Genomic DNA, 22,788 nt, shown 5'->3' with positions numbered 1-22,788 from the left:
AGGTGGCTCACACCTGTAATCCCAGCTCTTTGGGAGGCTGAGGTAGGTGGATCACCTGAGGTCAGGAGTTCAAGACCAGCCTGGTCAACACGGTGAAACCCCGTCTCTACTAAAAATACAAAAGTTAGCTGGGTGTTGTGGTGCAGTGGTGCATGCCTGCAATCCCAGCTACCTGGGAGGCTGAGGCAGGAGAATTGCTTGAACCTGGGAGGTGGAGGTTGCAGTGAGCCGAGATCGCGCCATTGTACTCCAGCCTGGGCGACAGAGCAAGACTCCGTCTCAAAAAACAAAAAGAAAACAAAACAAAAACACACACACACAAAACACAGAAATTCTTGACTGTGTCTCCGGTGACAGTGCCTGACACTTAGTAGGTGTTCAAGAAGGAGATGCACCCTCTGCCAACATGAGGGTGGTAAGTGACACTTTACTGTCGTCGGGACTGTTTCCTTGCTGTTGGGTGAGGTCAAGCATTGATGTTTAAGGGTCTGTCTGTTTCTTTGTAATTTGATTGCTGCCCATGCCCTTAACCTGTTTACCTTTCAGGTTTTCTGTTTCTTATTGATATCACGAACTCTCTGTAATGAAGATAAGTCAGGTCTTTGTCTCTCATTTGTATTGCAATTTTTTTTCTCAGTTGATAGTCTACTTTTAGGCTTTGGACTAATTTTCCATGTACGTTTCAATTTCATGGAGTCAAGTGCATTAGTCATTTCCTGTATTTTTTTTTTTTTTTTTTTTATGAAGAGTTGGGTCTTGTTCTGTCACCCAGGCTAGAAAGCTGGTGTGATCATAGCTCACTGTAACCTCCAACTCCCGGGCTCAAGGGATCCTCCTGCCTTGGCTCCTGGGTAGCTGGGACTTCAGGCCTATACGATTTCTAACTGTGGTGTGAAGAGATCCCCTCCCCTGGCTCTGTGAGGCCTGGGGCTGGGCTTTTCCAGGAGTAGGAAAGGGTGAGTTTGGTGCCTGATGCCTGCAAAGCAGCCTGGCCTCAGGTGATGCCAAAGCAAAAGCTTGGGACCTGGGGCAGACAGACTCTGGTTTGTATCTGGAGGTTAACTGGGCAGCTGTGGTGCACTGGAATGAAAGGAGAGGGAGAGTGGGACTCCTGAGGCCCTGCTGTGGGATGAGGGTGAGAGAATGGCAGGAAGGTGGACAGGAAGCACAGACCCTCAACCCCCTGGGACTTGGTGCCCAGGCTGGCACACAAAAAAAAGTAGGGGAACTCGCTTTTTCCAACCTGTGACTGACAGAGCAGTGTCTCCACCCTTGGAAGCTGCTCAGGGGCCACCTGCATGTTGGTACAGTGGGCAAGGAGGGGCTGCCCGTTACCCCCAGATAGCCAGTGGGTCTGGGAGGGACTGAGTCTGTGCTGTGGTCATAAGCACTCGAAAGACAGAGGCCACAGCTTCATTCTTGAAAGAATCTGTTTATTTTGAGATTAAAAGAGTCTCATCCCCCTGCATATCCCGCAAATACTAAATTTGATCTTTTTAATTTTAGAAAAGGGTCAACAAACTTCAGCTGGAGTATGATCTCTCTTTCAAACTCCCATTCTGGTTTAAGGAGCCACAAAGGGTAACCCTTGACAAAAATGTGGCTATGTTTGCACATGTGTGTGCCTATATGTGTGCATGTGTGTAATACATACATGTGCATAATTTATACAATGTTTGCTGTTGTATCCATAAGCCCCCTATGGACAATTTTCCTTTTTGTACTCTGCTGTACACGTGTGGAGCGAAAGTTTAGCAAATACATAATTTGGTATAAATCCCATACAATGTGATTTCACAACCAGAAGCCTGACCACTGAGATATTACTGAATTTTTAAAAGTGATAAACAAGATTTTTATGTGCAAACAAACAGGGCTTGTGCTCCAGCTGCGTCCAAATTTACTTGACAAAGCTATAAACACAAGGCCCTTTCTGAAGTCCTGCTGATTGAGTTTCCCCTTCCTTTTGTCGGTGGAGAGGAATGTAAAGGCTAAGCTGGTGCACTTGCACTATGCGCCTCTGGGCTTTCTGGCTGCGACACTTAAAGGAACTCATTCATTCTCCGGATGGGGCAACGCTCCTCACCCAGCGTCCTCCGAGGGCTTTCCCACACGGAGACCTTCCCGAACTCAGAGACATCTGATCTTGGCTTGCCCAAGCTGGCCGAGGCCTCAGGGACTCAGGAGCCTGTGGAATGTGCTGAGAGCCTGAGGTCTCCGGTGGGGAAAGGGCAGGGGTTACAGCCCCCCTCCTGCTCTACCTCAACTGCTTCCCAACCCAGGGCCTCTAGTGTAATTCCATCTGAGACCCGGGGATGGCAGGAAGGCCCGGCTCTACTTTGTTTGACCCAGCTCAGAACGGGATCCTCCACCCCTGCTCCTGGAAACTGATGGAGGAGGCCAGCGGAGGCCCTGCCCGGCCTGATACCACTGTCTTCCCTGGGCCTGTGAAATCAGCAGTTGGGGGATGGGGTATTCAGATAACTCTGCTCCGGAGAACCAGAGAACCCTGGAGCCACCCCTAGGCGGGTAACTTCTCAGCACTTCTTAGCAGCAAGGAGTCAAGGAGTTCAGGGGAGAGCTCCATCTGTCTTCTAGGTCCTTGGAGAACTAGAGGCTGATGGCAGAGGGGTCAGGCTGCAACCTGGGACCAGCCAGCTTTGCATGTGTGACTGTCATTCCACAGGAATTACCTTCTCTTGCGTGTGCAAGCCTCCAGCCGGCCCAGCTCCTCGTAGGACTGGTAGAAAATGTCAAACTCCCTGGCGCCCCAGCCCCTCCAGACAGCCAGGCACCACTCTGTGTTTTCGTTTTCAAAGCTGCACACAACAGTGTCCTTTGCCACCACAGCAGCATCCACCAACACCCTGCAGAGAGAAGGGGTCTGAGGAAACTCACAGGGTCCCCACTTGGGTGGGGTTGGGACCCTCACCCTGGGCCTTCTGAGGAAGGCAGAGCTGGCTAAGGGGAGGGGAGTATGTCTGCTTGCCAGCCCTCTCTGGGGTGTGCTCAGATGCACCACTTCTCCCCGGTGGCCCAGCCTGCGGGCTTAGGCTTTATAAAGTCCAAACATGGGCTGTGGGCATGAGTTCACTTCCATGGGCTTTGTCTGTAAGAGTCCGACTCCCTGGAAAGCCACAGAAGCAATCAGATCAGGCATCCGTGACTTAACTTCAAAGCGTCCAGAAAACACCAATGAACCAAATTTCTGCTTGTGAATGGCTCATGACCGAGTTTAACTCAACTCCCTTGCCACTAAGCTCAATAGGATTCTTCTCTCATTCTGTTTCTACATGCTTAGGAAATACAGGCTCATATATTAAATGGAAAACCTACTGCCCCAAAGTCATCACTATATACATTTTTTGAAACTGTGGACAGTTCTGCAGGATTGGTGGGTGCGCTACAAGTTTCCTTTTGGGCCGCAGTGCAGCCTCCCTGCCCTGCTGCTGCCCCACCCCGAGCACATACTAACTGCCTTCCTTTCCTCCCTCTGTGCCCCGTGTGTGCAGCCTGCGTGGCACTGAGGTGCTCCTGCAAACTGGGATGTCCAGGGACCTCTGACTCCGCATGGCCTTGCCAGGGCCTCCCCTTAGGCTGACCGCTGGGGCCTCTTTCTCCCTATAGCGAGAAAGAGGTAAAATCTGGCTTTAGGGGATGGATAGGAAAAACAACAACAACTAAACATTAGGACACTAACGGCAGGTATGCCAAGGTCCCAACCTGGGTGCTGCACACCCATTTCCTCCAGAAGGCCAACCTGCAAGCTGGGAACTCCGTCAGTTCAAGGCTTCCAGCCACAGACTCTGGCAGAGCTCGGGAGCAGATCCAGATCTTGCTTCCAGAACCACTAACAGAGCAAGGCTCACTGGCCCGGGATTCACTGCCAAAGTTCAAAGCTGGCAGGCAAGGGAGTGAGACTGCCATGGATGCCTCCTTGGTCATTGTCCTGCTCTGGGAGAAACAAGCTGAGTGGGGTTTCTCCACCCTCTTATGAAATAAAAACCCACTTGCCCAGGGATGGGGGATAACTCACGCTACAGGAAAACAGGCCTAGTGTGAAGTGGAAGAGCTCCAAAGTACACACACACACACACACACACACACACACACACACACACAATTTGAATTGAGGACTTTTCATAAGGGAGATTTACCATGTGGGGCTCGGTAGTCAAAGTGAGGGGTGTAAACACTGTGGGGAGCTGCAGCTGGTACCAGCCTCATATCACTCCAGCCATGTAGACCATGTTCGGGATAGGCCACCCTGCCCAGCATACCCTCGCAGAGGAGACTGGCATAATCCTGGGGGGACTCACCCACAGACAGTTACTGAACCATGCCTCAGCCCAGGAAGGGCAGGAGCTGAGACCCCAGGCTTGGAGATGACAAGGTGTGCCTATGTCATGTGTCCCCATAGGGTGCTGTGTGGGCAGGTGGACACCTCGGGTAGGGTTTCCTGCTTGGCAGGAAGAACAGTGAATCAATCACCTGGATGCATCTGCATGTCAACTGCAGCTGAATTCTGGCCCTGGAGGCATTCGTTAGGTAGGGTACTTGATCTACAGGTGCACTGGGTACTCCAGAAACAGGGAGCCATGGCCAGTGTGGAGCCCCTTGGAGCTGTCTGCGGGGCCCCATCTTGTTTCCACTTTGCCTTATAGCCAAGTTGGTGGATACACTATTTGGGAGAATGGAGGGGCAGCAAAGCCACTGTGCAAGACCTGGCTATGGGGCCTTCTGTGCTCATGCTGCTGCCTGGGTCCTAAAGGAGCTGCCACTCAGTCTTACCCATGTGGAGTCAGCTCTCGGGCTTTTAAGACGGCGATGACTCGGCCCCGCTGGGCGCCAGAATCCTTCTCCAGGCCAATGACGATAACATCTCCACCGCGCCTAAGCAACCAAAACCCAGAAGGGGAAGCGTTTTTGTCGGTAGCCGTGCTCTCAGGGGAATGAAGCCGGTGTGCAGAAGGGTGCGGGAGGGAGGCAACGGACATGCAGTTTCTGCTAAGGGATTAAGTTATGGGGAGGGGACAGACCCCAAAGCAGAGGAGAAGTTTCCCAGTGGAAGCTGAATCACAGTTGATTGTGGCTTTCCTTGTGTGGCACCTTAAGCTCTCTGGCAGGCAATAAGCTTCGGTGCAACCACTCTTAGACTTGCTAAATATATCACTCCCATTCCCAACGGAGGGAACCAACCTTCTTGGAAGCACAGCACCTGCTGGGTCCCCACATGACCATTAAGGAAGCCAGCGGGTCTCCCTGGCTCCCAGGGGGTCTCCTTGCTCTGTGGGCATGCCCTCGATGGTGCCCTCACCTCGGGAGACTTACCTGGGGACCCAAATGAGGTCTCTGACGGCGAGGATCTTCACGGCCTGCAGGTGCTGGCTGAAGGTCTCCCCGTCCATGGGGGTCAGGTCATGCTCAGACCTGTCAGAGGCAGCACCGGGCTCGTGTAGCCTGTCTGAGTCCTCGCAGTCGGGGGAGAAAGGCACGCTGGAAGAACTTGCCGGGGAGCTGGGGAGGCTGGAGGGGGACCTGGCAGCCTGGCGGGGTGGGGATGAGGAGTAGGAGGACATGGAGCAGTAGTCGGTGAGTGACTCCTGGTGGATCAGGATCTGTGTGCCCAGCTCCTCACTGTACATGATGCTCACGTCCGCGATGGAGTCCCCCTCGGGCACCTTTGGGTTGGCAGTGTGGCTGGCTGCCAGGGGTTCCATGTCCAAGGGCCGCACGGGAAACATGTCCCTGAGGGGGCTGGGGTCCCCACAGAAGTACCGGGCACACAGCTGGTAGGTGGTGGAGTGGTACATCACCAAGGAGTTGGCCTTGTCATCCAGGCACCAGACGACCTCCTCCCCTCTGCCCTCAGAACTGCACACGACCGACGTAACCACGGAGGGGGCCGCGTAGGGCTCCAGCCGCCTGCAGATCTCCAGGGAGGCACAGTCAATGACAAGGAGGCCCGGCCCATTGCTGTACCAGACCTCAGAGCCACTGTTGACCACCTCCATGGCCTTCACTGGGTAGGGGTTCTGCCGTGCGTCTTCGTCTGCGATGCTGAACTTGGACCTGTTGGCTGTGTGTGAGCACAGGTAGGAGCAGCTGTCCTTTGGGGCGCCCCGCACCACGGGAAACACAGCCACAAGCCCATCGGCAAGGCCCGCTAAGACCAGGTAGGAATTCTGCAGGAAGGAGACAGGGATGGGTCACATCCTTCCATTTCACACGTTCCACCAACACGCTTCAGGGCAGCCAAGCTCTTAGAAAGGCTGGGGCTGCTCCTAAGGAAGTGAGCTCTGACTCAGCAGAGCCATGTCTACCATCCCTGCAGCAAAGAAAGGAATATGCCAGCGAGAGGCAGGGCCTGTGGCACCAAGTGAGACCGCGTGTCACCTGGACCACATGGGCCGCCTCTGCTTGTGCCAGCTTCTTGCAGGGCGAGCAGCAGGGAGCTGCCTTCTCCTTGAGGCCACCAAGGCCTCCTTCAGAGGCAGGACCTGGTGCCCGCCCTTTTCTGGGTGTGCTTAATGTGACGGCAGTGTGGGCATGGCAAGTGTCTGTGCACTGCCCCCTGCCTGCCACCCCCTACCAGCTGGAGTGTTCCATAAGGACGGGCTCCCAGCCTACCAGCATCCCCGTGGCACTGGCCTGGCACAGGGAAGGGCTCAGTCTCCTTCATCTTGGTGGCCCTGTGACTCCACCTGGCTCCTGCTCCAGGTGGACATGTGTTTGCTGAACTAGTTCTGGAAGAAATTGCTTCCTACTCAACCCTCTCGTGGAGGCCTGTCTCAGCCTGCTAAGCCCTCATCCCAGCTTACATCTATCTGAGATGCCTGTGGTTGAGCTGACATTGACAGGGTCCTCAGGGTGCCCCCCACCCTCTCAATGAAGCATGAGCTCTTCTACACCCGCCAGAGGTCACTGGGCAGAGGCCAAAGTTGCAGGGACCATGCTGAATGCTGGGCCCACCCCAGACCACCCCAGGGCACCTCCCAGGGCAGAGCCAGGAATACAGTGCAGCTTCGCAGCCTAGACACCACGTCGGCTGTGGTGGGGGTGGGAAGAGGTCTACAGAACAAAGCTGGAGTCAGGGCAGAGCAGGGAGCTGGGCCTCATGCCAGTGAGGGGGCAGGGCAGAAAGCCTCCTTGTGGGGAGCTGGGGAGCTCAGGAGGCTGGCTGTGCAGGGAAATGGAATGGAGACCCGTAGCTCACTGTCCAGGACAACATGCTGTAAGAAAGCGTATCGAAATCCATCCCCAGGATTTTAGGGAAAGAAGGCAGCCAAGGCAAATAGGCTCCAGGTCTGTATCTGGAGTCCTGGCTCAGGCCCCGGCCAGGGCGGTGAGCACCACGTTCCGGCTGGGTGTGAACGTGCGTGCGCGTGCAAGAATGCAGGCTCTGCTCTGGCAGCCTCGGAGGGGGCAGACACCCTGCACAGGAGGCCCTGCACAGAGCACGCTTTATTCCCTCTGGTCGTGCAGGAGGTGGTGCCCTGGCTGGGGGCTCTGGCCAGTGGTGGCCTCAATAACACTTTGTGTCGTGTTCTCCTGCGCTCTGGTGCGGGCCGGGTCCCAAGCTGCCTAGCCCTGCTGTGGGGCCGTGGTCATAAATGACTCTAAGGTTTATTTCATACTTTTTTTTTTTTTTAAAGAAATGAAACTGAAGAAGGGTGAAGAGAAGAGTTCATGTATTTTGCTTCCATCCAGAAGTAATAATAATGCTCTTTTACCAAGTGCACCGGCCTAGACCTTTGGGTATGCTAGGCCTTCTCTCTGTCTCTTCTTATACCTATTTTGTAGATGGGCAAACTGGAATTGGATGATGACAGTCACCACATTTTAACAAAGCAACACCAGTAAAGGCTTCTTGTGCATTTACCGAGGGTGCCTACTGCACAGACAGGCCCCTCAGGGTGGATGAAACCAGAACTGCCTGAGCCGTGCCTGAATCCTGTGGGCGGAGGAGCCTGGAAAAGCTAGGGAGCTACCTCCCACTGAGGGGCAGCTTCTCAAAGGAGGGGCCAAGGCCTTTGGTCTTGAGAGCTGAATCGGAGGCGGTCTGGGAAGAGGTGCTAGGATGTGAAGGGCCCAGCACAAGAGTCGGGTGCTTTGTGGGGAGGGTGCTAGGGCCGGCAGGGTCCGGAGGACAGCCTCACAGAGGCTGGGGCTAATCCCAAGGTGTAGCACAGCTGGCTGGGCCCTTTATTGGGGAGAGTGCCCCTTGGGGTCTCATTTAGAAAGGCCAGGGCTAGGAAGTTAAAGAGATGAGTCTGCAGGGCCATGCTGGACAAGGAGAAACTGTGTTTGGTGTAGATGGTGAGTACTTGGTGGGAGGCAGAGATGGAGGGAAGAAGATCAGGACCTCCAGGACCTGGTGACCAAGTGGCTGTGGGGTGGCTCTGGCCTGGGCAGGTGGGAAAGAGGCTCCGGATGCCACTGCCCTCTGAAGGGGAAGGGCACACACATGACTACTCGCTGTGCCATTTGCACCAACAGTCATTCCACCTGAGTAAGGGCATTTGCATGTGAAAGGGGGTTTTCACTCGGCCCTCAGTCTGGCTGAGGACTTAGGTTTTTGCAAACCAGAAGGCACTAATGATGGACCAGATCTGATATCTTTCCTCCCACTGTCTCTAAGGCTGTGTCCTAGGCCAGGTGGTACTAGAAGGTGTGGCTCTGCAGTCCCCACCCTGACACAGCTTTGGGCTGTTCCCAGCTAGGAGACGCCTCCCAGGCATGGAAGCACATCAGACACCTGCATACCCGCCTTTGCCCTGACCTCACCTTTTTAATAACAGGCACGGCCAAGAAGCAGGTGACGACAGCTGGAGTGTCCAAGGCCCGTTGGGGTGTGTTTAAGGGACACATGCCCTTGAGGGTGTAGATGTAGATTTTCTGGTCCTGCAGAGGCAGACAGGTCCACTGTGAGACCCAGGCTGGAAAGTGTCTGGCATTTCCCGAGGCATTCCCATGAGGATGCACTCAGCCTTGGGGATCCCCTGTGGGTCTTGGAAAGCTACATGGATTGACACGTTCTGGTGGGTTGTTTATGTATTTCTGTTCTTTGTAGAAACGTTGAAAAAGACAGAATAGTCTAAAGAGGAAACAGAAAACAGCCCATAATCTATTCCCCAGAGAAAACCACCATTGGAATTTGGGGCCACAGCCTCTCAGAGGTTCTCTGTGGTATTTGTATGTGCACCTGGTACCGGCAAAGTGGACTCATGCTGCAATGCTATCTTCTCACTGTTCTTTCCATGTGACAGCACGCTGTAGGCAGAGCCCTTGCTCTCACTCATTCTAGCAGGAAATGATGTGGGAGCATCTCTTGGCTGCCTGGGACTGGGGTGCACCTACTTTGGCTAGTGTTGTCAGATGTTGCCTAACACTGAGATTTCCGAGGCTTAAGTGGTAAGCATGCTTTTGAGATTTCTGATACATACGTGAACACACTTCCAAACTGCCCCGAGGAAAAGTTGCACCAATCTATCCCCACACCCACAGCCTCAGAACAATTTTTTTTTTTTGGAGACGGTGTCTCACTCTGTCGCAAGGCTGGAGTGCGATGGTGCGATCTTGGCTCCGTGCAACCTCCACCTCCCGGGTTCAAGTGATTCTCCTGCCTCAGCCTCTTGAGTAGCTGGGAACACTTGTGCACCATCATGCCCAGCTAATTTTTGTATTTTTTTAGCGGAGACAGGGTTTCACCATGTTGGCCAGGATGGTCTCAATCTCTTGACCTTGTGATCTGCCTATCTCGGCCTACCCCAAAGTGCTGGGATTACAGGCGTGAGCCACTCTGCCCAGCCTGCCTCAGAACATTTGTGTTTGGCCAGTTCTCTCGGGATTTCTCAGAACACCCCTCCTTAGGCCTTCTAGTGACTTCCCTGATTTCCCTGATGTGAAAGCAAGAGGCCTTCGGAGCTGAGTGACTCGGCAGTGTTATGGGAAACCCAGGCATGTCCCTAGCTTCCTGGGTCTCTCCTCCTGCTGAGGGTCTACATCTGGTCCTCACCATCCCAAATCCCGGCCGCCAGCCAGCAGCAGGCAGGGTTGAGCTGCCCTTGGTTACAGGCTGCTACTTCACAGGGTTCATGGCATTACTCTGGGATTGCACGGGGATGCACTGGGGGTTATCTGAAAGTTCACTTGACCTGGTGTCCTGTATTGTTATGAATGTGGCCCCCACCCAGGGGCTGCACCCAGTGGGCAGTGATTACCTCGGTGGGCAGGCCTGTGGGCAGTGCTTACCTCAGTGGCTGTCCACAGGGATCTCTGGACCTGGAGCTGGCAGCTCACCTTCATCCCGGGGCAGCTCATCCTCTGCACCTCCATGAGACCCTTCTCTGTGTTCACCACCGTGTAGTTCCTGTAAGTGGCAGCAACTGTGCGGTCAGTGCCTGGGGGCCAGGGGCTGCCTCCTTTCCCCAGGCCTGGCCTGGGCCAGCCGCGAGCCTCATTTACCTCCCCTGCTCCCACCCAGGGTTGCATCCTGCTGCGTTCTGAGAGGGCAGAGCTGGGTTCTGTCTGAAGGGTAATGCTTGACCATCACCCGCAGGGAGGGCATTCCCCATGGAAGAAAGGCTGTTCTCTTTCTGTGACCCCTGAGGGTTGAGACGGTTGCCCCCAGTAGGAAGGAGGGGCCCTCCCACCAGCCATATCCTTCCCACCCGTGTTACGTGGGGAGCCCCTCACTGCAGAGTAGACAAAGTCAGGGTTAAAGACAAGTTGGGAGAATTCCAAAGGAGATTGGGTTGGGGTGGGGGGCACTCAAAATGTGCTCCCAGCACGAGTGCTCTGAGAACTAATGGCTTGTCGTTTGCGAGAGCCTTGGCTCACCAGGCCGCTGTCCCCGGCATCGCTGCCTCCCCTCGGCCCGTGGCAGGCATCCCGGGCACCCACTGCATGGAAGAGGAGGCTGAAGCTGATGCGACTGGGAAGTTACAAACCCCACATCACATAGCTCTGTCCCTCAAACTCAAGAGAGTACGTTAAGCTCACGAATAGCATTCTCAATATAAAGTTTCTCCTACTACCAAATTTTAAAACGCTTCACCACTGTTGACTGATAATGTATTTGCAGATGATAGAAATGGTAGAAAATACAGCAAACAAAAACTTCCTTCAGGTATATTTGTCTCCTTTTCCCATCATTTTTTTATGCAACAGAAAAACAAAACTAAGATATTCTAATAGCTTTTACTTTGAAAACAGTTAAAAATAGAGAGAGTCATAAAGAATAATTGCCCCTGGGCCCCGCAACTGGAATTGTGTCCTATGTGAATCCTATTTACCTGCTCAGCTGCCCTGCCTCTCTCGCCTCGTTTCCTTCCTTAATTCTCAGACAGATCTCAAGTCCAGCTCCACCCTGCTTGGCTGCCCGTGTGCTCTGGGCCAGCCCCCTCCTCCCTTCCTGTGAGTGAGCCTCTCTTCAGGCCAGCGGTGAGTTTTAAAGAACCTTCACAGGTCACAGGAAGAGGCCTCTCTCTTCCCTCTGGGAAGTCTTCTGAGGCCTGAGCAGAACTGTCTCAGGTACCTGCCACGTGTGTGTCTCTAGGCCAGCAGAGCAGGGTCTGGCCCAGCCTCCCAGGGCCAGTCTGGCTCCAGGTCCTCCAATTCACCCTCAGAAGTGTCTGACGGTGTCCTTGCTTCTAGGGTGGCAGATGTTCCCGGCGCACTTCCTGCCCCAGACCTGGACTCTGCCATGATTCTGATGAGCCCTGGTTCACTTTGGTACTTAGAGAGCACAGTCTAGGTCCTAGGGATGCACACTGGCATTTGGTTGGTCCTTGTTTTTAGGCCTTTTCAGTGAGCAGAGCTGAGAAATTTGTGTTTATTTTTTTTTCAACTATATCACGAGTCCATCCAATCAATTCAGAACTGCAAGCTTTTACTTACCCTACTTTACAACTCTTTCTCTTTTAGCCCATGCTGAAAATCACGGTTTCCAGCAACAGCAATATAATTACTCATTAACTTACTCCACAACCACAAGCAGCATCTTAGAATAACAATCACAACAGTACTACCAACAATATAATTACTGAAACCTGTTTAATTAATATGTTTGCTTTTTGTTTTGTCCTTAGAGTACATCCCATCAGGAAGGCATGCTCCATTGCTGTGTTTTAGAATAACTTCTCTTTTTTCTGAGGCAGGGTCTCACTCTGTCACCCAGGCTGGAGTGCAGTGGCACAGTCACCACCCACTGGGTTCAAGCAATCCTTCTGCTTGTCAGACTCCTGGGTTCAAGCAATCCTTCTGCTTCAGCCTCCTGAGTAGCTGGGACTACAAGTGCTCGCCACCATTCCCAGCTAAGTTTTGTTATGTTTTTATTTATTTATTTATTTTTGTAGAGACAAGGTTTCACCATGTTTCCTAGACCAGTCTCAAACTCCTGAACTCAAATGATCCACCTGCCTCGGCCTCCTAAAGTGCTGGGGTTACAGGCATGAGCCACAAGGCCTGGTCAGAAAAACTTTTTTACACCATCATTTCTTAGAGTGCATCTGTGTCACAACACTCAGTCCTAATGGCATAAAATCTGATGCAAACTCACGAAGACTGACCTAAGAGAAACTGCAAAGTCTGTTCCATTTATCTTATTATGTCTCAAGCTCAGTGATATTCCCCCACTCTACCCCAGGCACCCTCTGCAAAGGTCATACTCCAGATGCTGTCTTTACTACTGACTGGGTGCCTCCCACCCACCCCATGGCAAGCATGTCTTTTCTGACGGCCACCTCCTACTTTTTCAGCTCACCCCACCTAATACCATAACTCTTGAGGTTTAAAAAAAATTTTTTTTTAACTCTAGCAATACCTAGGATCCTTTGGTACTTTCCGTTGTGCTCCCTGAATTTATGGCCTCACGTAGGTGCCTTGGTCCATCTCTGTATCACTCCCTTGAAAACACCCCGCCCCTGCCCCTCTCTCCCTCCTGGCAAAACCCCAACTTTGTTTAAACCCACCCTGTTGCCCCTTCTGCAATCTGGGGCAGCAGAACATTCTTGAGAAAGTCACATAACCAGGCTGACAGGTCTCATTTCCTTTTAAAAAATGTTTTTAAATTTTCTAATTTTTTAAAAGATGGGGTCTTGCTATGTCATTCAGGCTAAACTTGAACTCCTGGGCTCAGGGGATTCTCCTGCCTCAGCCTCTTGAGTGGCTAGGACTGTAGGCACATGCCACAGTGCCCTCATGTCCCCAGACACCCTGGCAGATACTACTCATTTCTGTTGTCTCTTAACCACAAAACCATACATGCACGTCTGTTTGTGTGGACTTTCTTCTGCTCTCCCTGCTCTTTCTTGAGTGCAGTCTAACCAGGTTCTGGACCCTACTGTCTGCTAAATAATTCTCATTGTGGTCAACATGGACTCTGTTCCCAAATTCCACAGTGGCCTCCCACCCCAAATTCAAAGAGGGCAGGGCAGGCCATAGGAGCTTACCTGGACTCCTCTTTTCCGTCCCAAAACACCACGGTGTACTCCTGGCCCTGGGACGAGAAGAAAGCTGTCTGCTTTCCACAGTGCAGCTCATACATGAAGATGGCAAAGGTCGGGTCCTTCATCTGGCTCACAACCGACAGGGCCAGCGGTCGCTGAGGGAGAGGAGCCACCAGAAGGGAGCAAGGTCACTTACAACCAGATTGGTGCCAATTCTGCCCATGAGGTCAGCCAGCTTCAACCAGGGAGAAATGAGGGATTCTGTTCGTTCAGATTGGATCCAAACAAGAGGCTAAAACAGCTTCAGATGTCAGGAGCAAACCCATCCAGATATCTGGGTCACCCTTGGCTATGGCAATTTAAACTCATCTGGTCAGGTTAGCTGAACCCCAGGTATTCCAACCCAGGCCAAGGACATACACTCTTCATCTCACTATATTGCCCAAGCTGGAGTGCAGAACCTACTCACAGGTGCAATCATAGTGCACCACAGCCTTGAACTCCTGGGCTCAAGTGATCCTCCTGCCTCAGCCTCCCCAGTGGCTGGGACTATAAGTCCATGTCACCATGCCCAGATAAAGACATGCATTCTTCTAAAGAATATCCTGTTTACTCTCAATACATTAAACTAGCTCGTTTGATTTAATAAATGAGTTTTAACCTTGAAACTACTAGCCTCTTCCAAAAACACAAAAACACCACCAACAAAAAACTAGCCTTAACACTATAATATGATCTCTGATTCTCACAACCAAACCTTTTCCCCGTTACTTTAGAAAGAGATACCCACATTCTCTCTGTTCTTGCACAGGGACTGTATTGTTATAAAGGGGCTGATATACTTTGTTTGCATGGTGAAGTAACACAAAAGTTGGGGAGGAAAAGGAAGTTTGTTTCCTAAGAGTGACATGCACACACAAAGAAAATGAAAGTAGATATGTTAGAAGCAGCAAATATCACCCTCTAGAAGAAATGAGCAGAGAAGGGTCGCCAATTGTGACGGGTGGGCAGCCACACACACATACTCTGGGGACCCACAGCTTCTGCCACATGGCAGGAGGTCCCAGGGCCCTGGGCTTTGTGCTCCCAAGTACCTTCTCTGGCTTAGTGTCCCAGCACTCCATCATGAGTGCCTGCAATCGATGGAACTGCACTTCCTCCGGCTGCCCCAGAACTGGGCGGATGCCCTTGGACAGTTTCTTGGCAATCTGGAGCTGGTGGTGGCCCAGTGCAGGTCGCTGTCCTGACAGCAACTCGTAGAGCACCATTCCATAGGAGAACATATCTACCTGGGCACAGAATAAGCCAAGTCAGGTCCCTGCCTGGGCCCAGTGGCCTTCACTAGTTGGCCCTGAGGTTGACAATTAGACAAGGAAAACAAACATTCAACCAACCACCTGACCATGTCCCTCTGTCCATTTATCCATCCATCCTCCCAACTACCCATCCATCCACCCATCTGACCACTTTCTCTTCTATCCATTTATCTCTCCATTTTCTTACCCTTTCTTCTTTCCATCCATCCATCCATCCATTTGCTTGTCTTCCTGTACATTTATCCATTCTTCTCATCTGTCCATCCATCTGACCACCTGTCCTGCACATTTATCCATCTATCTTCCTATCCTTCCTCTTTTCCATCCACCCATCCATCTGACTTCCCACCATATCGTCCATTTGCCCATTGTCCCATCCATCCATCCATCCATCCATCCATCCATCCATCCATCCATCCATCCTTCCTTCCGTCCAATAAAACATACTGAGAACTTGCTGTTAGTCACTGATTAAGGACTCCAAGGAGGTCATGGTCCTTATCCGTGAGTAGCAAGACAAGGCAGGAAAACACATACCCTCAGCTTGATGTGCTTGGTACTAAAAGTGCTGTGTATGCAACTCATAAAAAAAGGAGTGTCTCCTGGATCACAACATGTTGCCTTCTCTAATTTTCATAATCATAAAAAGGTCCAGCAAGGAAAATTTATACAGACCCCTATAAGGGTCAAGAAATAATATTTTAGCAGGAGAATGGCTGAAATAGACTTGAGAATTTCAAATGTGAATGTTTCCATGATAATCTGAGTTTCAAGGTGACCTCCTTATTGAAGTCACCTACTATTGTGAAGCTCTTATTTTTGTTGCTTTGATTTGCCTTTTCTATCTTGGGCAACAGCCACAGGTGCTGAGCTAATCCACACATGCACAGGTCATTCCTACAGCAATTAGTCAATGACCATCTGAAAAATCACCAAATAATAAGAAATTATAGACAAGAGAATTTTAATGCTGGGTGATTAATTAACAAGGCTGGTACTAGATGCAATACATGCATGGTAAGATGACTTTAAGTTGTCTGTGGGCCTGCATCTACCAAATAGCCATCAGGGATAAATGTTATTAGAAGATCAATATTTAGTCATTGTCTCAACTGAGGCTGGCAGCGCAGTTGCCTGGGGATGCCAGCTTGTCCTTTCACTCTTCTCCTGGTTCGGCATTCAACTTGGCCAGCACCCTGTGACCAGGACTTAAGGACAGGGGTCTTTACCGTCCTTATTCTGTCTACTCCTCCTGAGTGCCCTGCAAGGCTGGTCCTGTGTCCTCATTGTGCACATCTAAATGTGAGTTGGAGCCCAAATCCAGACGTGTTTCTGTCTTGGACTCTTCATCTGCTGTTTACAGCCTCTACAATGTTTCTGAATCAAGGTTTGAGAACTCTGAGGCTAAGGAGAAGTCAATCTTGCTACAAGCAGACAGACATAGGCCCCTGCTCCCTTCTGGTTCAAGCCAGAACCTCCCTCATGGAGCAAGGGAGAGGGAGAAAAATGTGCTTTTGGGGATGCTGAGCCCCGAAGCTGCAGGTGCCTCCAGGAATGCCTGGCTAGCCTCAGGGCTGGGCTCCTGCATTGTGGGGCTGGGCCAGGGGATCCAGGCAGATACCTTCTCATCATATACAATTCGAGGCCTGATCTCTGGGGCCTGGTAGCCAGGAGTGCCCTCCACGCCTAGAGCACCCTCATGGAATGACTGCCTCGAAATCCCGTAGTCAGATAGCTTGATGTTGATGTGCTCCTTGACGTCAAGGGACCACACCAGAATGTTGTCCGACTTCAGGTCGCAGAAGATGATGTTTTTCTTGTGCAGGTAGGCCAGGCCCGAGGCAATCTGGTAGGCTATTTTTTGGGTGAGCATGTGTCCCAGCGGTATGAAGGAAGAATCTTGCAAAGAAAAACAATTTTCAAATGTATCAAAATTTCAGTTTTGATAGAATCAAATTATCATGATAGCAACTGTCTTTTTGTCTTCCTATCTCCCTAGATACTATATATTCTTTTTTTCTTTTTTCTTTTTTTGAGACAGAGTCTCCCTCTGTCACCCAGCCTGGCGTGCAGTGGCACGATCTCAGCTCACTGCAAACCCTGCCTCCAGGGTTCAAGCAATTCTCATGCCTCAGCCTCCCAAGTTGAGTAGCTAGGACTACAGGCACATGCCACCATGCCTGGCTAACTTTTGTATTTTTAGTAGACATGGGGTTTCACCATGTTGGCCAGGCTGGTCTTGAATTCCTGGCTTTAAGTGACCTGCCCGTCTGGGCCTCCCAAAGTGTTGGGATTGCACATGTGAGCCACTGCACCTGGCCCCTAGATACTTTATATTCTATTGACACATTCTCACTATTCACCAGACTGCCAGAAGGGGCAGAGAATGGCCTGGTTAAGTGAAATAGTATTTAGGATAGAAGTGCTCATCACTATAGCTTCATTCATGATACCTTATTCCTGGAATTGCTGGCAGTTTTGCTGAATGAGCAAGGATTCGAAATCTCTAGAGTTCATCTCAGGTCAAGGCTGTCCTACGTAAAGGGGTCAGTTGCAAGTAGAAGAATTTTGTTTGGCTGGGTGTGGTGGCTCATGCTGGTAATTCCAGCACTTTGGGAGGCTAAAGTGGGGGGATCGATTGAGCTCACAGTTCGAGAACGACCTGGGCAACAGGGCGAAAGGCCATCTCTACAAAAAACAAAACAACAAATTAGCTGGGTGTGGTGGCATATGCTTGTAGCTACTGGGGAAGTTGAGGTAGGAGGATTGCTTGAGTTCAGAAGGTCAAGGCTGCAGTGAGCTGAGATTGCACCACTGTACTCCAGCCTGGCCAACAAAGCAAGATCCTGTATGAAAAAAATAAAATAAAAATAAAATAAAATAAAGAATTTTGTTTAAAAAATTATCTTCCATTGAGGCGGAAGTGATTCATTTTAATAGCATTTCTTCTTCCCTAGTCACCCTCTGGCAACTCTGGAGTTTAGTTGCTCATTTCTCAACGTAAATTACTTTAACGTTTTATTTTAAAATATAGTATGGTCCCACTGATCCTAGGATCTGAGTCTCAGCAGTGGTGTGCATGTGCAGTTAAGAAAGTGATTTAATGCAGCTCATGTGCTTGGTGCCCTCCCAGAGAGGATGTTATCATCCTCCTTTTATAGGCAAATAAACTCAGCAGCTTCCTGGACTGTGGCAGAGCCTGGTCTTAGCCGACTCCACAGCGTGCCCTCTGCCGTCCTCGCCAAGGCTCTGCCCAGTGACTGGACCTGGCGAGGTGCCTGGCCTCACACCCAGGGGATGGTCACACGAACCATGGGTTGGGTGTGCCGTGGGCTTGCCAAGGCCACCTGAGGCTCTACCCCTGTGCCAGGCAGGAGGCCCTTGGGGCTCTGTTGGTCTCAGGAGCTGGGTGGGGCGGCGCACCGCGGTACCTCTGGCGTTCTCGGACAGCACGGTGTTGAGGCTGCTGAGTGGCGCGAGCTCCAGGGCGAAGCAGAGCGGGTGGATGCTGATGCCGATAAGCGCCACAATGCAGGGGTGCTGCAGCGCGTGCAGCATGCTGGCCTCCTGCCGGAACTCAGAGAAGTTCTTCATGGCGTCCGTGGCCCGCAGGTGCCTCAGCATGGTGTCTGCCGTGGAAAGCGCAGTGTCAGCCAGCAGGACACGGGGTGCCTGCAGCCTCAGGTCTCTCTAAGGTGGCACAGAGCTTAGACCCGGGCAGCATATGTCTGAGAAAAACAGCACCAACCTGGGACCCGCTTACCTGCCGGGACATTAGCAAAGTTCTTGAATTTTTTGATGTGGAAGCGCTTGACAGCTACGGGCTGGCCCTGGTACCGGGCCCGGTAGATGACGGTGCCACTGCCACCCTGGCCCAGGACGCTGCCCTCGTCCTCGCTGTGCTCCAGCTTGCTGTTCTCCAGGAAGAGCCTGCCACACACACTTGGCATCAGCCACATCGCCCCGGCCCTGACGCAGGTGGGTCCTGGGCTGGGTCATTTGTCCCCATGGCCGAGAGTCATGGTTCAAAGCCATCTGTGAGGCTGGACAGATCTGGGCCACCCCGGCCCTGCCACTTGCGGGTGGGCACACCTGGGTGGGTTATGGAGGCTTGCTAAGCCTCAGTCTCCTCTGTAAAGTGGGCTCAGGACCCGAACAGCCTCAGAGGTGATGATGGCTGGTACAGGGTGAAGTCCACGGAAGTGGTGGCCATAGAGAAAGGATCCCTTTGGAAGTTTTCTTCTGAAAGGTGACGTTTCCTATTTCCTCCCCAATTCTCTCCCTAGTTATCATCTTGGGTTAGCATAGGTAGAATAAACTCTAAGAACAGATTTGAGGGGTCCAATGCTGAGCACTAGGGTTACAGATAGGAGTCAGCGTTTGACAAAGGAGGTAAACAAGGCTCTGGGTGGGAGCTCTCCCCTTCCTGAATGCCCGAGGAGTGCCGGCTGTGCTTATCTGCTGGCCCAGGAGCTGGTGGGGAGGTAGGACTGGAAAGGAGAGGCAGCTCAGGAGAGAGCAGCTCTGGCTACGAGGGGAAGGGGGAGGCATATGGGGAGACAGGATGGCTGCACTTGCAAAGCGCTTTTCCCAGCTGGGCCTACCAAGGCCTCCAAAATGGAAAGCCAGCAGCCTGTACCCTTCAGGCAGCCGAGGATGGGAACCTAAAAAGCTACTGAGATTGGTGGGAAGTGATGGCTGGAGCATCTGCCAGCTCCGGAGGGGTCTTCCTGGAGATCACTTGGCAACTGCACAACGAGGAGCGCCCCCTGTGACCTGCACTGTGTTCTGGGAGGGGCCTTCGGGGTATACCTGGCCGGGAAGTCGGTCATGAACAGTTCAGGGACCAGCTCCTGGAGCGGCACGGGGAGGTCCGGGTGTCTGGGACAGGAGATGAAGTCCCGCTCGATGGCTGTGAGGACGCAGTCTTCCATGTCGAAGTATTGCACACCCTCTGATTTCTCACTGGGGTCTGTGTGCTGGGCCCAGGCTATCTCGCAGACTGGGCAGGGCACATACTGCTCCATGAGTGGAGTCCCGTCACTCTCTGTGGCCGTCAGGGCTAAATAAGGACAGAGCAAGAGACAGCTTCACAAGAAGGAGGTGCAGGAGGGCCCCTGAGCAGCACTCTGTACCCCAGGCCCCGAGGCCTTCACAGCAGGGGAGTTGCCTGTCCTGGCCTGTACCCGAGAGACAGGCCGAAACCCATTGCCACATTCAGGTGCCTTTTTGGAGAGCGCAATTGTTTGTCCTGAAAGATGCGTCTAGGGAGGGTTCAGGATGCTTCTGAGAACTGCCCAGTGGTCGGGACCCTGAGCAGGCTGGCTGGGGGGCCTGAGAGGAGGGTGGGGATCCCTCCTGCATGACTGGGCCCTAACAGGTCATTACAGACTAGGTCTGAGCTATCCTCCAACAATCACAGCAGTGTGGAAACCACTCTTCCTACAATTAGAAACATCAGGTTTGCAATGTCTATGAAGGGCAATGCAGGGGGAGAAATGAGTGCAAATTATCACAGACAAAACTGAGTCAGTGGACATGGGTTCCCTCCCACGCCTCTGATAGGAGGTGCAGAGAAACACCCTCCAAGGTGCCCTGTGGAGGTGCCCTCAGGGCAGGCCAACTGCCTGCTTCATGCAGGGTAGGAAGTGGATGCCTAGAACTTTCCAGGCACATCTGATATCTGTAGGTCCATGTGTAAGGCATCCCGTTGGGAGGGGCCCCTGGCTGGGGATGCCAGCTCCAGGCAGCCTGTCTCAGGTGCTCACCAGAGCCCTTTCCATCTCAGGTGACTGTCTAAGGGATCCACCTGTCAAACTGCCCAGCACCTGCTGTGGGGGGAACACTGGCTGGTGGGGAGCTGCAAAGTGCCCAGAAAGGTTTACATGGGCCTAAGGGGCCCCCTTAGATGGCCAAGTGCCTCACAAATCACCATGACACACACACCCAACTGCCTTCTCCGAGGGCTCCTTTCTAAGCCTTTTTTCCTTGTAGGTCACCCTTCCTGCCAACAGCGTGAAGGACCCAACCCTGACAGAGACCAGACCCTGGGATCTGGAATGTGTATCCTGAGTGTATGCTGCCACTGCTCCTTAGCCACCTTCCCTGACGCTCTCTGGGATGCAGGCATTGCATGCAGGTGAGGCCGGCCGAGGAGGCCTGGGGACCTGCCGAGGCTTGCGGGGGCAGCACTGGAATTCCAAACCCGCTCTCCAGTCACTTGCTTGGCCTCCAGCGTTCAGGGGCTGAGGCTCTCGGGGCAGCCATTTCCACAGCTGCTTGCCCCATTAAGCCCCAGATGGCCTTCCCCCTGCAGGTTGCTCTGGGAGTTGTCTCCACCGCAGGAGCAAAACAAACAGGGAGCCTCAGCAACTTCACTCAAAGAGTACTTTTTTTGGGTGAACTATCAATGAAGAAACAGATCCAAAGGGACTGAGAAGGGCTGTGTTAGTGGTTTGATCACCGCCAGGACGGGTGGGGCGGCAGGGAAGGAGAGCAAGGCCCCTTGGTGGCCACAGCTCCCCTCCATCCCTGCCCCTGCACAGAGGATAAATTTCCATTTGCCGACTCCCCCCCAGTTTCAGCCACACCGTCCTCACTGTGAAAACAAGACATGTGTGAGCTCACACTGAGCATCTCCGTGGACCATTCGTGGTACCAGTGTCATCTTTCTTGCCATGCCTGTGGGCAGCTGGTAGGCCGCTTCCCTGCACAATCCCAGTGGGGTTTGAGCCCCATCCTCCCCACGGTACTCCCCCCCCCATGACAGAGCTGGACTTCTCGGGGGCCAGGACTCCCACCAAAGGACGGTTAAGACCCCCTAGTTTGCTTGGGCCGAATCCCAGTGGGATTTTTGTCCTCCCCAAAAGAAGCAGCCCCACCCTGATTTATAAATAAATATTAGCATGAACAAGGGCTTGTTTCCAGAATCTTCTCTTACCAGGAAACCACTGATCAATCAAGGAATTGACATGATCTGTGATGAAAGCCATGGCTGAGAAGTCCCTCATTTCTGATTGACAAATGATTTTTATTCCTCCACTTTTCTTCTTTTTCCAGTTCACATCGGAAGATTCCACACTGCAACCCAGAAACCAAAAGGAGCCCATTGCGATCTGGCTCTGGGGGACCCTGGGATGATATCCCTGCCCCTAGGGACAGGATGCAACCCCTGGGAACCTGGAGAGACTCTGTGCCCTGCAGGACTGATGGGGGACTCCTCCCCGTATGTACGTGTGTGTGGCCCTGCCTTGCTCTTGCCCCGGACTTGGCCTGGTGAAGGAGACACAAGGAAGATTGCCGTCAGGGATGCTCAGTCTGGGAGCTGACCCTCGGGTGAGGCCCTCAGGAAGTTACCGGACCTCCCTGAACCTCAGTGTTCTCATCTGTCCAGCAGCAACCGTGGGCTTTAAGTGCGAACATCTCTGTGGAGGCGGCAGGTCCCAATCAAGCCCTCTGTAAAGTTGCCTCGCCTTTTCCCTTCTTCTCCTCTCACAGAGCTGAAGACTATTTTGCAAAGTTCATTGTAAATATTAAAATAATTTTGGGTGTTTATCATTCGTTAAACCTGCTGAGCTGACTTTAGGTCTACTGCTCTCAAAAAAAAAAAAAAAAAAAAAAAAAGAATAAATGGCACAGGGAGCTGAGTTCCGTGTCTGGTTATGGGCAGTGCAGAGGGAGGCTGAGGAGTCTCAGTGCCCCCTGCCCCCAGCCTGGCTTCTCACAGAACAAGGGGGACGGGCAGGATGGCTGCAAGGTCACATGGTGACCTGAATAACTGTGGGAGGTGCCTGAGGCTCTCCTGAACTCAATGGCCACCACGTCCCTCAAGTCCTGAGCTGTGGCCGCCACATCTGCCTTTGCCTTTCCCATCCTGCAAGGGGGACTCAGCAGGGGTGAGGAGCCCCGAGCCTCTGGGACACTCATGGGAGGGCCTCACATTTCTAGCAAGCTGCCATGGCAAGCCGCTCTCACGAGCAAAATTCTGGACACCAAGAGGATGAAGCATCCTGCTGACATGG

The 22,788-nt window shown here is 52.4% G+C and overlaps 1 protein-coding gene across 9 annotated transcripts in view; it reads right to left on the bottom strand.

Annotated features, from left to right (window-relative positions):
- Positions 1-1,416: 1,416 nt before the first annotated feature.
- LRRK1 (leucine rich repeat kinase 1) overlaps positions 1,417-22,788 on the bottom strand; it is a 153,371-nt gene continuing 131,999 nt past the window's right edge. For 8 of the 9 annotated variants that reach the window (XM_015143183.3, XM_077940463.1, XM_077940466.1 and 5 more), the window contains 12 exons: positions 21,708-21,847; positions 19,580-19,829; positions 18,531-18,697; positions 18,199-18,396; positions 16,389-16,666; positions 14,546-14,740; positions 13,455-13,606; positions 10,255-10,372; positions 8,788-8,904; positions 5,332-6,185; positions 4,792-4,893; positions 1,417-2,867 (listed from right to left, as the gene is read on the bottom strand). In XM_015143183.3, the coding sequence (XP_014998669.3) occupies positions 2,690-2,867; positions 4,792-4,893; positions 5,332-6,185; positions 8,788-8,904; positions 10,255-10,372; positions 13,455-13,606; positions 14,546-14,740; positions 16,389-16,666; positions 18,199-18,396; positions 18,531-18,697; positions 19,580-19,829; positions 21,708-21,847 (2,749 nt within the window). In that variant the 3' untranslated portion in view covers positions 1,417-2,689. The remainder of the gene's footprint in view (positions 2,868-4,791; positions 4,894-5,331; positions 6,186-8,787; positions 8,905-10,254; positions 10,373-13,454; positions 13,607-14,545; positions 14,741-16,388; positions 16,667-18,198; positions 18,397-18,530; positions 18,698-19,579; positions 19,830-21,707; positions 21,848-22,788) is intronic. The other variant, XM_077940467.1, reaches the window with a different exon arrangement.

The sequence above is a fragment of the Macaca mulatta genome, chromosome 7, assembly GCF_049350105.2.
Source record: "Macaca mulatta isolate MMU2019108-1 chromosome 7, T2T-MMU8v2.0, whole genome shotgun sequence".
In the NCBI taxonomy this organism is placed as follows: Eukaryota; Metazoa; Chordata; class Mammalia; order Primates; family Cercopithecidae; genus Macaca; species Macaca mulatta.
Note: the sequence above shows the minus strand (reverse complement) of the source record. Positions and strands in the feature narration are given on the sequence as shown.